Genomic DNA, 13,355 nt, shown 5'->3' with positions numbered 1-13,355 from the left:
CATATTTCGCCATACTTGGACAAATTTGTTGTGGTGTTTATAGATGACATTTTAATTTATTCAAAAGATGAGATGAAACATCTTGAGCATTTGAGGATAGTTTTGCAAACTTTGAGAGATAAGCATTTGTATGCTAAGTTTAGTAAAAGTGAATTTTGGCTCCGGAAGTTGGATTTTGGGTCATATTGTTTCAGTGATGGTATACGGGTTGATCCTAGTAAAATTTCAGCCATTGTTGATTGAAACCACCAAAAACGTGGCGAAGTTAGAAGTTTCTTGGGGCTAGCTGGGTATTATCGGCGGTTTGTAAATGGATTTTCTATAATTGCTGCTCCTATAACTAGATTACTCGAAAGGATGTTAAATTTGAATGGACGGAAGAATGTCAACGAGTTTTGAAGAATTGAAAAGTTATTAACAGAGGCACCAGTGTTAGTACAGCCGAATCGTAAAGAATTTGTGGTGTATAGTGATGCTTCTCTAAATGGTTTGGGGTGTGTGCTCATGCAAGAAGGAAAAGTGGTGGCATATGCTTGAGGCGTTAAAACCTCATGAGAGGAATTATCCTACTCACGATTTGGAATTGGTGCGGTGGTGTTTGCTTTGAAAATTTGGCGATATTATTTGTATGGTGAAAAATGTCGGTATATACCGACCACAAAAGTCTTAAGTACTTGATGTCACAAAAGACTTGAATTTGAGACAACGAAGATGGTTGGAGTTGTTGAAAGATTACGAGCTTGTTATTGATTATCATCCGGAAAAGCGAATGTGGTTGCGATGCTTTGAGCGAAAGTTGTTGTTTGCTTTGAGAGTTATGAACACTCGGTTGAAAGTGTCAAATGATGGTTCGATTCTAGCGAGTTAAGAGCAAAACCAATGTTTTTACAAGAGATTTCTAAAACTCGAAAAATGATCAAGATTTGCTAGCCAAAAGAAAATAAAGTGAAGTCGACACGGGATCGATTTGAAATTGGTTCGATGGGTGCTTAATGTTTAAAGATCGGATTTGTGTATCAAGAATGAGGAATTGATTCAAAAGATCCTACAGGAAGCACATAGTGGTTATTTCTCGATTCATCCGGGTAGTACGAAAATGTATAATGACTTGAAGAAAATGTATTGGTGGAATGGAATGAAAAGAGATATATCGAGTTTGTGTCCAAATGCTTAATTTTCAACAGTGAAAGTGAACACCAAGTACCTTCAGGATTACTCCACCTATTATGGTTCTGAATGGAAATGGGATCGATTACTATGGATTTTGTTTCAGATTGCCATTGACTCGGGAAAGAAAGATGCCATCTGGGTAATAGTTGATGATTAACTAAGTCGGCTCATTTTATCCCGACGCGTCTTTAATTATTCTCTTAACAAGTTGGCTGAATCAGTATATTAAAGAAATTGTTAGATTACACGGAATACCATTATCGATTATTTCAGATAGAGATCCAAGGTTTACCTCGCGGTTTTGGCAAAAGTTGCAAGACGCGTTAGGTACGGTTAAATTTCAATCTTGCTTTTCATCCACAAACCGATGGACAATCGAGAGAGTAATTGATTCTTGAAGACATGCTCGGATGTTGTGTATTGGAATTTCAAGGAAGTTGGGAAAGATATTTGCCGTTGGTAGAATTTGCTTACAACAATAGTTATCAGACGAGCTTGAAAATGGCACTTTATGAAGCATTGTATGGTCGAAAGTGTCGAACGCCTTTGTATTGGACTGAACTCAAGGAAAATCAGATTTATGGAGTTGATTTAATAAAAGAAATCAAGAAAAGTGAAGATAATTCGAGATTGTTTGAAAGTCGCTTGAGATAGACGTAAATCTTATGCAGACCTAAAGCGAAAGGACATTGAGTTTCAAGTTGGTGATAAGGTATTTTGAAAGTGTCTCCATGGAAGAAAGTCCTTAGATTTGGACGAAAGGGCAAGTTAAGTCCGCGTTTTATTGGACCGTATGAAATAATTGAAAAAGTTGGACCAGAGTAGCATATCGGCTAGCTTTACCACCCGAATTAGAAAAGATTCATGATGTGTTTCACGTATCTATGTTACGTCGGTATCGTTCAGATCCTTCACATATAATTTCACCGACAGAAATTGAACTGCGACCTGATATGACTTTTGAAGAAGAACCGATTAAGATTTTAGCTCGAGAAGTCAAACAACTAAGAAATAAAAGTGTTGCACTTGTGAAAGTGTTGTGGCAAAAGCATGGGGTAGAAGAGACTACATGGGAAACTGAAGAAACTATGAGAAACCAATACCCACACCTGTTTACCGGTAAGATTTTCGAGGACGAAAATCTTTAAAAGGGGGGGAGAGTTGTAATATCCTAAATTAGGGCTTAATCGGAATAGTGGTTTCGTGACCACAAATCCGAGATAGAAATAATTATTTTACAATGATTTTGATGTTTATGATATGATTGCATGATTGTGTGAAAATTTCGTGATGAAATTCTATGCCTAAAGTGCTTAAATTGAAAGTAGGGACTAAATCGAATAAGTTGCAAAACTTGCATTCTAGAAGTTTTTAGTATGAAATTGTTTTGGAATATTAATGAGGAGGTCTTAAATAGAAATTTTACCAATTTTAAGTTCATGGACAAAATTAGGACATGGAAGGAATTTTTGGAAAGTTTAGTAGTAAGGGTATTTTAGTCATTTAGTTATTAAAATGAATTAAAACAAAATTAAAAGCCAATTTTGTCCATCTTCTTCATTAGGCCGAAATTTCAAGGGTTCTCCATAGCTAGGGTTTGTTTCAAGCTTCCAAGCTCCATAGTAAGTGATTCCAAGCCCGCTTTTAATGATTTTTACGTTTTGAGATCCCTTAACTCGATAAAGCTTATGTTAGCAATAATTTAACCTAGGGTTTATATTTGGAAAAATACCCATAGTTGAAATTTGTGTATTTTGATGTTTTATGATAGAATATAAAGTTTTAAATTATGTTAGACAACTTGTACTACTCGATTTTAAGCAAAAACGAGTAAAAGGGCTTAATTGGTAAAAATACCTAATAGTCACAAGTACATGTTAGAGTGAGAATTTGATGTTGCCATAGAAGAGAAAAGTGATCAGCATGTTGTAAAACATAAGAATAAGGAATAAAGTTTAATCCGAGCCTAGGGGCAAAATGTAAATATGCAAAAGTTTAGGGTAAAATTGTAATTTTGCCAAAATTTGAGTTAAGGATTAATTTGATAATGTGAGTATTAAATAAGCTAAATGTGTTATTTTAGATCAAGAAAGACGTGGAATCGACCTCAATCGAGGAAAAGAAAAGATTGTGGACTAAATTGCAAAATCTTTGTATTTTGGTACCAAGGTAAGTTCATGTGTAAATAATGTAGCATAATTGTTATTTTTAAGTTATTGATATTAATTATGTGTTATGCTGAATTTTATTATGAAATGTATGCTTTGTGGTTAATTTCAAATAATATGTAAATTATGTGAACTACTTGTTAAATATAATTGTTACCGAGTATTGATTTGGCATTCTACGGAAGACGGCAAGGATAAGTGTTCGAGGAAAAGCCCGTTTGAACCTTAGGAATAGATTAGGATACAAGTGACATGTCACTAGGATGGTTGAGCATCCGAACTCGTTGAGTTGAGTCCGAGTTCACTTATGGATGCGAATGTCCGAACTCGTTGAGTTGAGTCCGAGTTCGTGAGATGTAACTAGGCATCCGAACTCGTTGAGTTGAGTCCGAGTTCACTTATGGATGCGAACGCCCGAGCTCGTTGAGTTGAGTCCGAGTTCGCTTATGGGCGGGTTACATGATTGCTTGATTGAATATGTGGCACTTATGTGCAAGTTATCCATGTATCCGAATTATATTCCGATGTGTTCAACGGGTAAAGTTCTACTCAAATGGAGGAAAATTTCGAGATGTAAAGAGACGTATTGGTAAGTGATATGAAATGGATATTTTGGACAGGTATGTATTTAACCCTCGGGTTGAGTATTGATACAACCACGATAAGGTAATAAGATGATGAAGAATGATTAAAAATGTGATATGTGTTTTAGTGATGTATGCTAATGTTGACCGGTATAACTGTTTGTTATGTTACTTATTATTTGCATATGAACTTACTAAGCATTTATGCTTACTCCCTCCTTCTTACTCATTGTAGTTTTGGACAAGCCAGCTCAGAGTCGGGATAGGTCGAAGGCTCGACCACACTATCCGAAAGATTTTTGGTAAATGGCTTGTAAATTTAAGTATGGCATGTATAGCAATATACCCATTTTGTGTAAATGATCTTATGGTATGGTTGTGAAATGGTTAAGGAAATGCTTGATAATGATAAATTATGAAAATGGTTAGTTTAGATTATGTTTGATGTTAAGGAAAACTATTAAGATACTTAGTGCATAAAAACTCATAAAAGGATGAAATTTACCATAAACAGAATACCGCAGCAATACTAACGCGAGTTTGAAAATTTACTAAAAATCATAGAAATTGAATTTGGTGGTGAAATACATATCAAATTGAAGCTTATTATGTCTAGTTTCACATGAAACAAATGAAACAAGTAAAGGAAGTATATGTTAGAAGATATTTTAATTTTAGTGAAACAGAGTCATAGCAGTTTCTGAATCCCTGTTCCTACTTTAGAAATTCACCATAAATTGTAAAGATATAATTAGGTGGTGTATTTTATATCCTCAGAATCCTTATTGAGTCTAGTTTTAGTATAAACAAACCTAATAGTCATATGAATTTTGTACAGAGAGAAATGTGGTTCGTAGTAAACAGAGGTCAGACCAGTCGAGTCTTGAAACAGGGGTAACTTTAACTAATAAACTGTACTAATTGGCCCAACCAAAAATTCTAGAAAAAAATTAGTAGATAGTTTTATGAGTCTAGATTCAGGGAAAATTTACGGATCTTAATTTTGAGTTTTGTAACTCGAGATATGATTTTTATTGTGACTGTGACGCAAGTAGCTTAAAAGCTGTGAATGTAGAAACAAATAATTCAAAGTTCTAAAAATGTTAAACTAAGCTTAGTAACACCTCATACTCGACTCCGGCGACGGTCTCGGGTGTGGGGGCGTTACAAGGGCAAAACAATTCATTGTTGTTTTCTTCATTCCTAAAAGTTAAATTCAAGATCTTACTTAGAGGCATCAAGGTTCTCACTATTTGACATGGTGATAAAGTTAATTATTTAAATTAAAAGTTTGAGGGAAAAAGATATTACACGTCGATATAGCCCACGTGGCACAATTGTAATTGCATTATTGTCTGAAATGAAATGTAGATATGATATGTTGACCCGAATTTAAACATTCGATTCAATAAAAGAAGAGATTCACTTACATCGTGTGGCTATGATATGTTAAACCGAATTTGAAGATTCACTTCGATAAGTGATAGCATGTTAATTTTGCATGTTTTATATGTTTAAATTATTAATCCCTGCTAAATTGGTGATTTTATGTTTCAATTTTGTCAGGAATGCAATTGGGATGCTTTAAGTAAAAAAAAAAAGAGAGCAGAAAATGACCAAATTGTAGCACAAGCAATAAAAGAGGAGTCGAATCGGGAACTTGGAGACATTTAAGGGCTTATCGGATTTTTAACTTTGTAAAAGCCAAAATTAGAAAAAAATCTAATATTATTTTAATTTCATGTAGTGGGTTGTTAGGGAGTTAGTCCAAATTTAGTATATGGTATGTGTATAAATAAAGCGTGTGATAGCCTTTGAAAATCACACTTGAATACATTGGAAATTAAATGAAATTATTTTCTTCTCCCTTTCAATTTCATGCGTCGGTAGCATTCTGCTTATTCATTTCCATTTCCTTGTTTATTTACAAATTTGTTTAATTATTTTCCAAATCTTTTCCTTCCGCATCTCCATTTAAAATCATTTCTATATACCAACCAAGCATGATTAATTTCATGCTTAACTAAGTAACTTTTAGCTTTAATCTGGTTATCGCTCTGACAAGAAAAAAAAATCGTGAGATATGAACCTACACTAAAAAATCTTTAAATACAGCACTAAAAATCCCATATTCTAGAGAGAGAGCGAATATTGTATTGAAAGGTTCTTTAGTGCGAGTTCATATCTCACGATTTTTTTTATTGTCAGAGCGATAACAAGGCTAAAGCTAAAAGGGACTTAATTGAGCATGAAATTAATCATGCTTGGTTGGTATATGAAAATGATTTTAAATGAAGATGATGGAAGATGGAAAGGTAAAGGACTTGGAAAATAATTAAACAAATTTGTAAAGAAAACAAGGAAATGGAAATGAATAAGCAGAATACTCCTGACCCATGAAATTAAAGGGAAAAGAAAATAATTTCATTCAATTTCCAAATGTATTTTAAGTGTGATTTTCAAAGGCTACCCCACACTCTATTTATACACATACCATATACTAAATTTGGACTAACTCCGTAACAACCCACTATATGAAATTAAAATAATATGAACGTTTTTCTTCTTTCTAATTTTAATTTTTACAAAGCCCTTAAAAACTATTTTTTTATATTTTATATGATTACTATTTTAAATGATTTAACTATTATTATTATAATTATACTTTTCATATATGTAAATTTTCGAACTGATTTGATAGTCATATTAATTTAAAATATTGTATATATTAATATTTATTAAAAAAGAAATTTTTTTACATAAAACAAATAGTATCAAATTTGAAAGTGAATATTCCAGTCAATAATTTAAACTTAATTTGATTTGATCATAAAAAAAGTCAATAATTTTAATATTTTCAATTCAAACCCGAAACAATCAAAACCAAAAATGATTTGAACAAGTAATTTGAAATGACCGAGTCTAATAAATTAACCAAAATTGAAAAAAAAAAAATAATGTTTCTACTCATGAATTCAAACTTTAAACTTTGAATTACTTCAACCCAAAACAATTAGAACTTGAAACTTACCTAAATCAAAAGCATTTTGAAACATGAATTGACTTAACCTACTATAATGAACTAAATAATGCTTTTTAGAATACAAGTGAAAGTATTTAGTAAGTTCCTCTATTATCGGGATTGAATCAAATTTAATATAGATATCAATTGAAAACTTATATCAATACTTTGCCACTACACCCATAATTCAATAGAGCTTTTTTGAAAAAAAAATTAAATATCATCAATTTATTCAGTTAGATTCAAGAATATCAAAATATAAATCCATTCTTTAATCATATATATTTAAAGATATCCAATCCTTAACTGTTTACAAATATTAAAATTTATATATATTTAATTAAATTTAACTGAAATACTTCAATTAATGAATAAATCCAAATTGAAATATCCTATCGAAACCAGACAGAATTAGAGATTTTCATAGATCCAACCAAATCAGATTCAAAGCAGATCATTACATGCTATTTACAATATATTTCCCTATAAATGACAACAATCTTACCATAAATCTTTTGAAAAACGATTCTATATTATTTCAAATGTTGAATAAACATGGTCATTGGAATTTTTTTCCATCAATTAACAGTTTCTTTCAGCCCCTTCAAAAATTCAAGACGAAGAACAAAAATTAACGGAAACTTGGTTTTAATAGCTCTGACTTCAGTTACTTGCCTGACACTCATAGATCGGATCGACCTTTGAAGTCAGAGGCGAGTCGAGAAGCTATCGCCGAGTGGTACATAACGTCATGAAACGACGACGAGTTGGTAATCATCAATCGGAGCTGCTTCGCCTTCTTCTCCGTAAAGCAACCGGGGTAAAACTTCGATCTCGCCATATTTAGCCGCGGATCCGCTTCCGATCCGCCCTCTCTTCTCTCCGTGACCTCCGATTTCTTATCGGATCCTATGTAATCCGGCTCAGATGAAACTCGAAAAAGTGGAGCCCACCAGTTAGCATAGGAAGACGACGAAGTACTTTTCCGGCGGTCATGATCAGAAACGGCGGAAGCGTGGATTCCGGTGGGGCCAAAACTGAGAAGACGAGAAGCCATTAAAAAACTGAATTAATGTATGTAGAGAGAAAATTAGGGTTTTCGCAATTGGGGAAAATTTTATAAGCAGAGATGGTGAAATAGTACGATAATAAACAGCCATTTTCCTCAGGCGGGAAGATGGAGGGGTAAACGGATAGGATCGGACACGTGTAAGTGACTATGTGAATATATTGTGGTTAAAATCTGCTGTTAGTCCCTGTATGTTGATAAAATTTGAGATTTAATCCCTATACTTAAAAATTAAGTCATACTTCTTTTTAACTAAAAAACTCAGTCCAATCATTAAAAAATGTTAGTATTTTTCCTCAAAATTTATCAATTTTGCATGTTGATCAAGGTTTTCAAAATTAGACTAATAGTTGAATTGATCAGCCACTGGTTCTTGATTTAGCTGATTCAATCAGTCAATTCAATTTTAATTAAATAAATTATTAAAAATACATAAAATTATTTAAAAATAGAAAAAAACCAACTATACCATCAATTCAATCGATTTTTTAATCCATTTCAATCGGTTCCGAGTGATTCACTCAAAATACAGTTTAACTCTTTGTCTAGATCAATATATCAATCGATGTTCGATCTTATTCCAAGAACCATGATGTTAATTAAGATAATCTTATATGATGTCGCATATGATTTATAAAAAATAATTAAATAAACATGTTAAATTAATAAATTTTAATTGACACTACCCGTGACAATAATGATTAGACTAGGATATTTAAGTTGAAAAAGTGGGAAGGTTAAAATTTTAACTTTTAAAATATAGGGACTAAATCTCAAATCTATAAAAGCACAAACACTAGTAGCATATTTTAACTTTTATTTGAAGTGACTAAATTCGATTTGCTTTGTTTTAATACTTTTTACCGGTTGCTCCGGTCATTCCCAAATGGCTGATGGTAGCTATGACTAGGATGGATGTGAATTATCCAATTTTAAATTTGGATTGGATATAAATATGGTCTACCATATCTGAATCATTTAAAAAAACAAATGTTTTTATAATAAGGATTTGTTGAAAAATATGTAAGTAAATATTATTTTTTTTAATTTATAACTATATTTATAGTTTTGATTCGAATTAGACCTAATCATGGGTTGAGGATATTCGTCCAGATCTGAAGTTTGGTCTAAAAAGTGGAAGGATTTAGATAAAAATATACGCTCGAAAAATAGGCTTGGACAAAAAATAAGACCCATTTTCTAAATGGATTGAACCTCGGGCAATAAAATATTACTTGAGACTCAACCCGATCCAAATCACATTCTTATACTTAGGATAAGGCTTCGTTTGTGTCACTAAAAATGGCTTTCGGAAAATGACTTACTTTTCTGTTAAAGCTAATATTTTCTAGTGTTTAGATGAATCTGTGTAAAATATTTTCTTTTGTTTGGTAGGTTCCTTAAAAGTATTTCATAAAAGTCGTTTTCAATTAAACAAACATACATTTGAGATTCTTTTTGAAGCTTTTCATTGTTTAATTAAGTTTATTTTATATCTGTAATTTTATATTTTACATTGTTTTTACATATATTTAAAATATTTTGTTAAATGCAGGTTCATTGCAATGTCATTTTTTAGTTACATGACTACCAAGTGAGTATTTTTTTTATTTAAAAATGTGACATTAACAAAATTGACAAAAAAATTTAACAATGTCAATAATTGAACTCGATTTTCAAATCTGGAAAGTAGAGGGACTAAATTCTTGAAAATAAAAGTACAGAGACTAAATTGCAAATTTGTGAATAGTACATAAACTTATTACATATTTTAACATTAATACTACAAAACATTTATTATTACTATATTTATAATTGTAATAAATATTTATTATTAAAATATTAATATTGATATTTTCAATAATATGTTTAATATTATTTAAAATTATTATTTTTAAAATTTATTATTAAATAAAATTGAAATATTAAATAATTTATTAAAATAATAAATTATATTAATTATTTATTATATGATTAAATATAAATAATTAAATATGTATGTTTAATAATATTAAAAAATAATATCTTATATTAATATTTTAATATTTTTAAAATAAAATAAAATTATTATCAATATAATAATATTAAACTTAATTTAAGTTAATTTTTATGTAAAAGTAAAATTATATATGGAAGAGCTTTTTTGAAAAATGACTTATCTTTTACGTTAACCTATAAATCATTTTTCATTGATCAAACTGTTCAAACACAAGAAAATACAGAAAATATTTTCCATACAATCTTTTACATGTAAGGAAACCAACCTAATTTTACAAAATTATCATTATCGTTATAAAACAAAACTTTTACCCACGCATACTTCTCTAAACCCTACCTAGCTAACATCATCAACAATGGCAGTCCAAGATTTGCCCGATGAGCTTCTTTGCCACATTCTTTCTTTCCTTCCCTCTCATTATTCGATAAGGATAAGTTGTTTATCCACGAGATTTCGATACCTATGGAGGTCGGTTCCCATTCTTGACCTGCCGGAAAATCATTATAATTCCAGCTATCCCTTCGACGGTATCATGAACCATGTCTTGAACAACCACGAAAACTTGACAAGTATCCGTAGGATTTTTCTTTCGTTAGAAACAGCTACGTACAACAAATCCGTGATTTCTGAGTGGATCCATCTCTCTACCACTGCTACTTCGTCTAACCTCGAAGAGTTTCATATTGATATACCTCTCAACAATTCCATTAATTTACCTCGTGCTATCTTTACGTGCCAGAAAGCTCAAAACTATAAACTTCTTTAAAGGGGTCCTAGTCGACAAAATCCCGACCGATGTCCGTGTTTTCTTTCCATGTCTCGAGACCGCCCGGCTTGAATCGGTTCCGCTAGTGGGTGGTAACACGTTGAGCAGGTTTTTCTTTAGATGCCCACAGTTCAGGATTTTCGACGTCAAAAATTGCGTTCTTCACTCAGATAAGATCCCCTTGTCGGCCACGGTTACTGTCAAGAAACTATACGTAGAATACCATGAAGATGGTGATTCGAATCGTGTACCATCTCAAGCTTCAGCAAGCATTGATGTTACTGAAAGTTCTAAAGACGCCTTTGATATTTGAAGTTCATCTCCACTATGATAAAGCACTTGGAGAAGAAGGTAAGATTCCCAAATTACATTTGCAATATTCGAGTAGGTGTGGTAAAATCAATTCAATTAAGTAAATTCTTAAAATTTTATTAAAAAAAATTTATGATATCTAATTTATATGATATGAAATTATACAACAAACTTGAGACGGTTATATTCATTGATGGTTTTGATAGGCATATTATGCTCCAATCGAGAAAGCATCGATTTTGAAGAAGCAGATTATATGTTATGATCATACTATTGATATAAATGAGATGATTTTTGTGCTTCACTTTTTAGTTAAAACATTGATTTTGAAAGAGCTGATTATAAATTTAGGTTACAATATAAACATTGATTTCACTGGTACGACTTTTATTATATAAAAGTATTATTTTTGAAGAAATATTTGATTATAGGTTATGATATAATGAATGGAGAAATTAAAGTAGAGCTTATGGACCGCTTCCCCTCTTTTTGAAATTGTAGTTGTCGTAACCATTTTTTTGTAAAACGGTAGTCGACTTGGATTTTAAAAATGAAAATGAAAAAAACTGGAGTCGCCACCAATCTTTTTAGGTGTGATCGGATCACCTTAAGTTAATCATTTTAATAAAAGTTAAGATTTACCTAAACGATAATTTTTGGCCTACGAAAATCAGAAAATGGGTTCGGGAGTCGGTTACGCATGAGGAAGGATTAGCACCCTCGATACGCCCAAAATTGGTACCTAGTTGATTAATTAGTGTCTTAGTATCGAAAATTAAAAAAAGTTTGAAAGAATTTTAAAATAAGATCCTTCTTTATAAAAAGCTCAAGTGTTAAAGACTCTCTCGTCTCAAAATATAAAATGTCACACCCAGTAAGTTAGGACACGACACCTTAAACTTTCGAGAGCGAGCTTGCCTTTTATGAAATCATGTATTTCATTAAAAGGGTATTCGATTATTTAGAATAACGAGAGAAGTCGAAACCCGATGAGTTAGGCACGTTTTCTCAATTCTCAAACACCGAATATTGCCTTTATTTCGAACAAAATTCTTATTTCGAGATGACAAAATATCATACCGTAAGTTAGGGCACAACACTTCACATTTTCGAGAATAAGCATTTTAACTTGTATAATGATTTAAAAGAATATATTCCGTTATTTAGGTTAAATGAGAAAAGTCGAAACCCAGAAGTTAGGGCACGATTATCTCGAATTACAAAATACGGAATATCACTTTTATGAAAGGGTTATTTTAATATATATTGAGTAAAAACGTGATTTATAATGAAACATAAAGGCTATGGTGTTAATATGTATAATGACACCATGATAGATGTGATAGCGTCAAAAAGTAATTAAAAAAATGAAACAATAGTGAAGCTTAGAAATATGTAAATGTAAACACATATGTGAGGAAATAAAACAATCGAACACACGAATCGAATAAATAAATAAATGAATGTAAGAAAAATGGTAAAATAAAATGACAATGGTAATGATAATAATGATAAAAAGGTATATACATATATGTATTTAGGTACATACATAATAATAGAAGTAATAAGAAATATATAAGGGAAATATATACATACATAATAACAATAATATAATATTAAAGGATACGCATGCGTAGTATATAGAAATGTATACGTAATAAAATTATATAGTATATATATATATTTGTGTATAAAACATAATAAAGGTGAAAATAGGTATAACAAGAATATGGCGTTAAATATATATATACTATGATATTAAAAAATGTGTACATAATATATATATTAGGAATAATAGTAAAAATAACCGTCAAGAATAAATAGGTATAGTAATGGTGTATACATATCAGAATAATAACAATGTGACAAAAAATGAACAATATTACGTAAATATATACGTATATTTTAAAAATGAATACTGATAATATTAAAAGTATGTACGTAAAATATATATAATATATAAAAGAAAATATATGTATATAATGCTTAAAGAATAGGCACAATGCAATGTTAATATAGGTATATATAATGAGGAGTATAATATATAGATATATATATTTTAAAAGAATACATATGAGGTCATCAAATACATTAACCAAAATAATAATATTAAAACAAATTAATAATACTATATGATATATATGTATATAATACTAAGTAATAATAATAATAATAATACCATGCTAATAAATAAAATATAATAATGATAGCAAGAATAAAATAGAATAGTATGAATAATATTAAGACTAAAATAAAATAATGAGA

The 13,355-nt window shown here is 30.7% G+C and overlaps 1 protein-coding gene across 1 annotated transcript; it reads right to left on the bottom strand.

Moving 5' to 3' along the window:
- Positions 1-7,362: 7,362 nt before the first annotated feature.
- LOC108469183 (uncharacterized) lies at positions 7,363-8,110 on the bottom strand. The gene has a single exon (XM_017770078.2). It carries the CDS (start codon positions 7,999-8,001, stop codon positions 7,627-7,629), a length of 375 nt encoding a protein of 124 aa, XP_017625567.1. The 5' UTR covers positions 8,002-8,110; the 3' UTR covers positions 7,363-7,626.
- Between the last annotated feature and the right edge of the window lie 5,245 nt (positions 8,111-13,355).

This window comes from Gossypium arboreum, chromosome 8, assembly GCF_025698485.1.
Source record: "Gossypium arboreum isolate Shixiya-1 chromosome 8, ASM2569848v2, whole genome shotgun sequence".
Taxonomy (NCBI): Eukaryota; Viridiplantae; Streptophyta; class Magnoliopsida; order Malvales; family Malvaceae; genus Gossypium; species Gossypium arboreum.
This window is presented reverse-complemented; position numbering and strand designations above follow the sequence as displayed.

What these genes read in the sequence shown, in the direction of transcription:
- LOC108469183 (XM_017770078.2), bottom strand. Translation starts at nt 8,001, where the DNA reads ATGGCTTCTCGTCTTCTCAGTTTTGGCCCCACCGGAATCCACGCTTCC.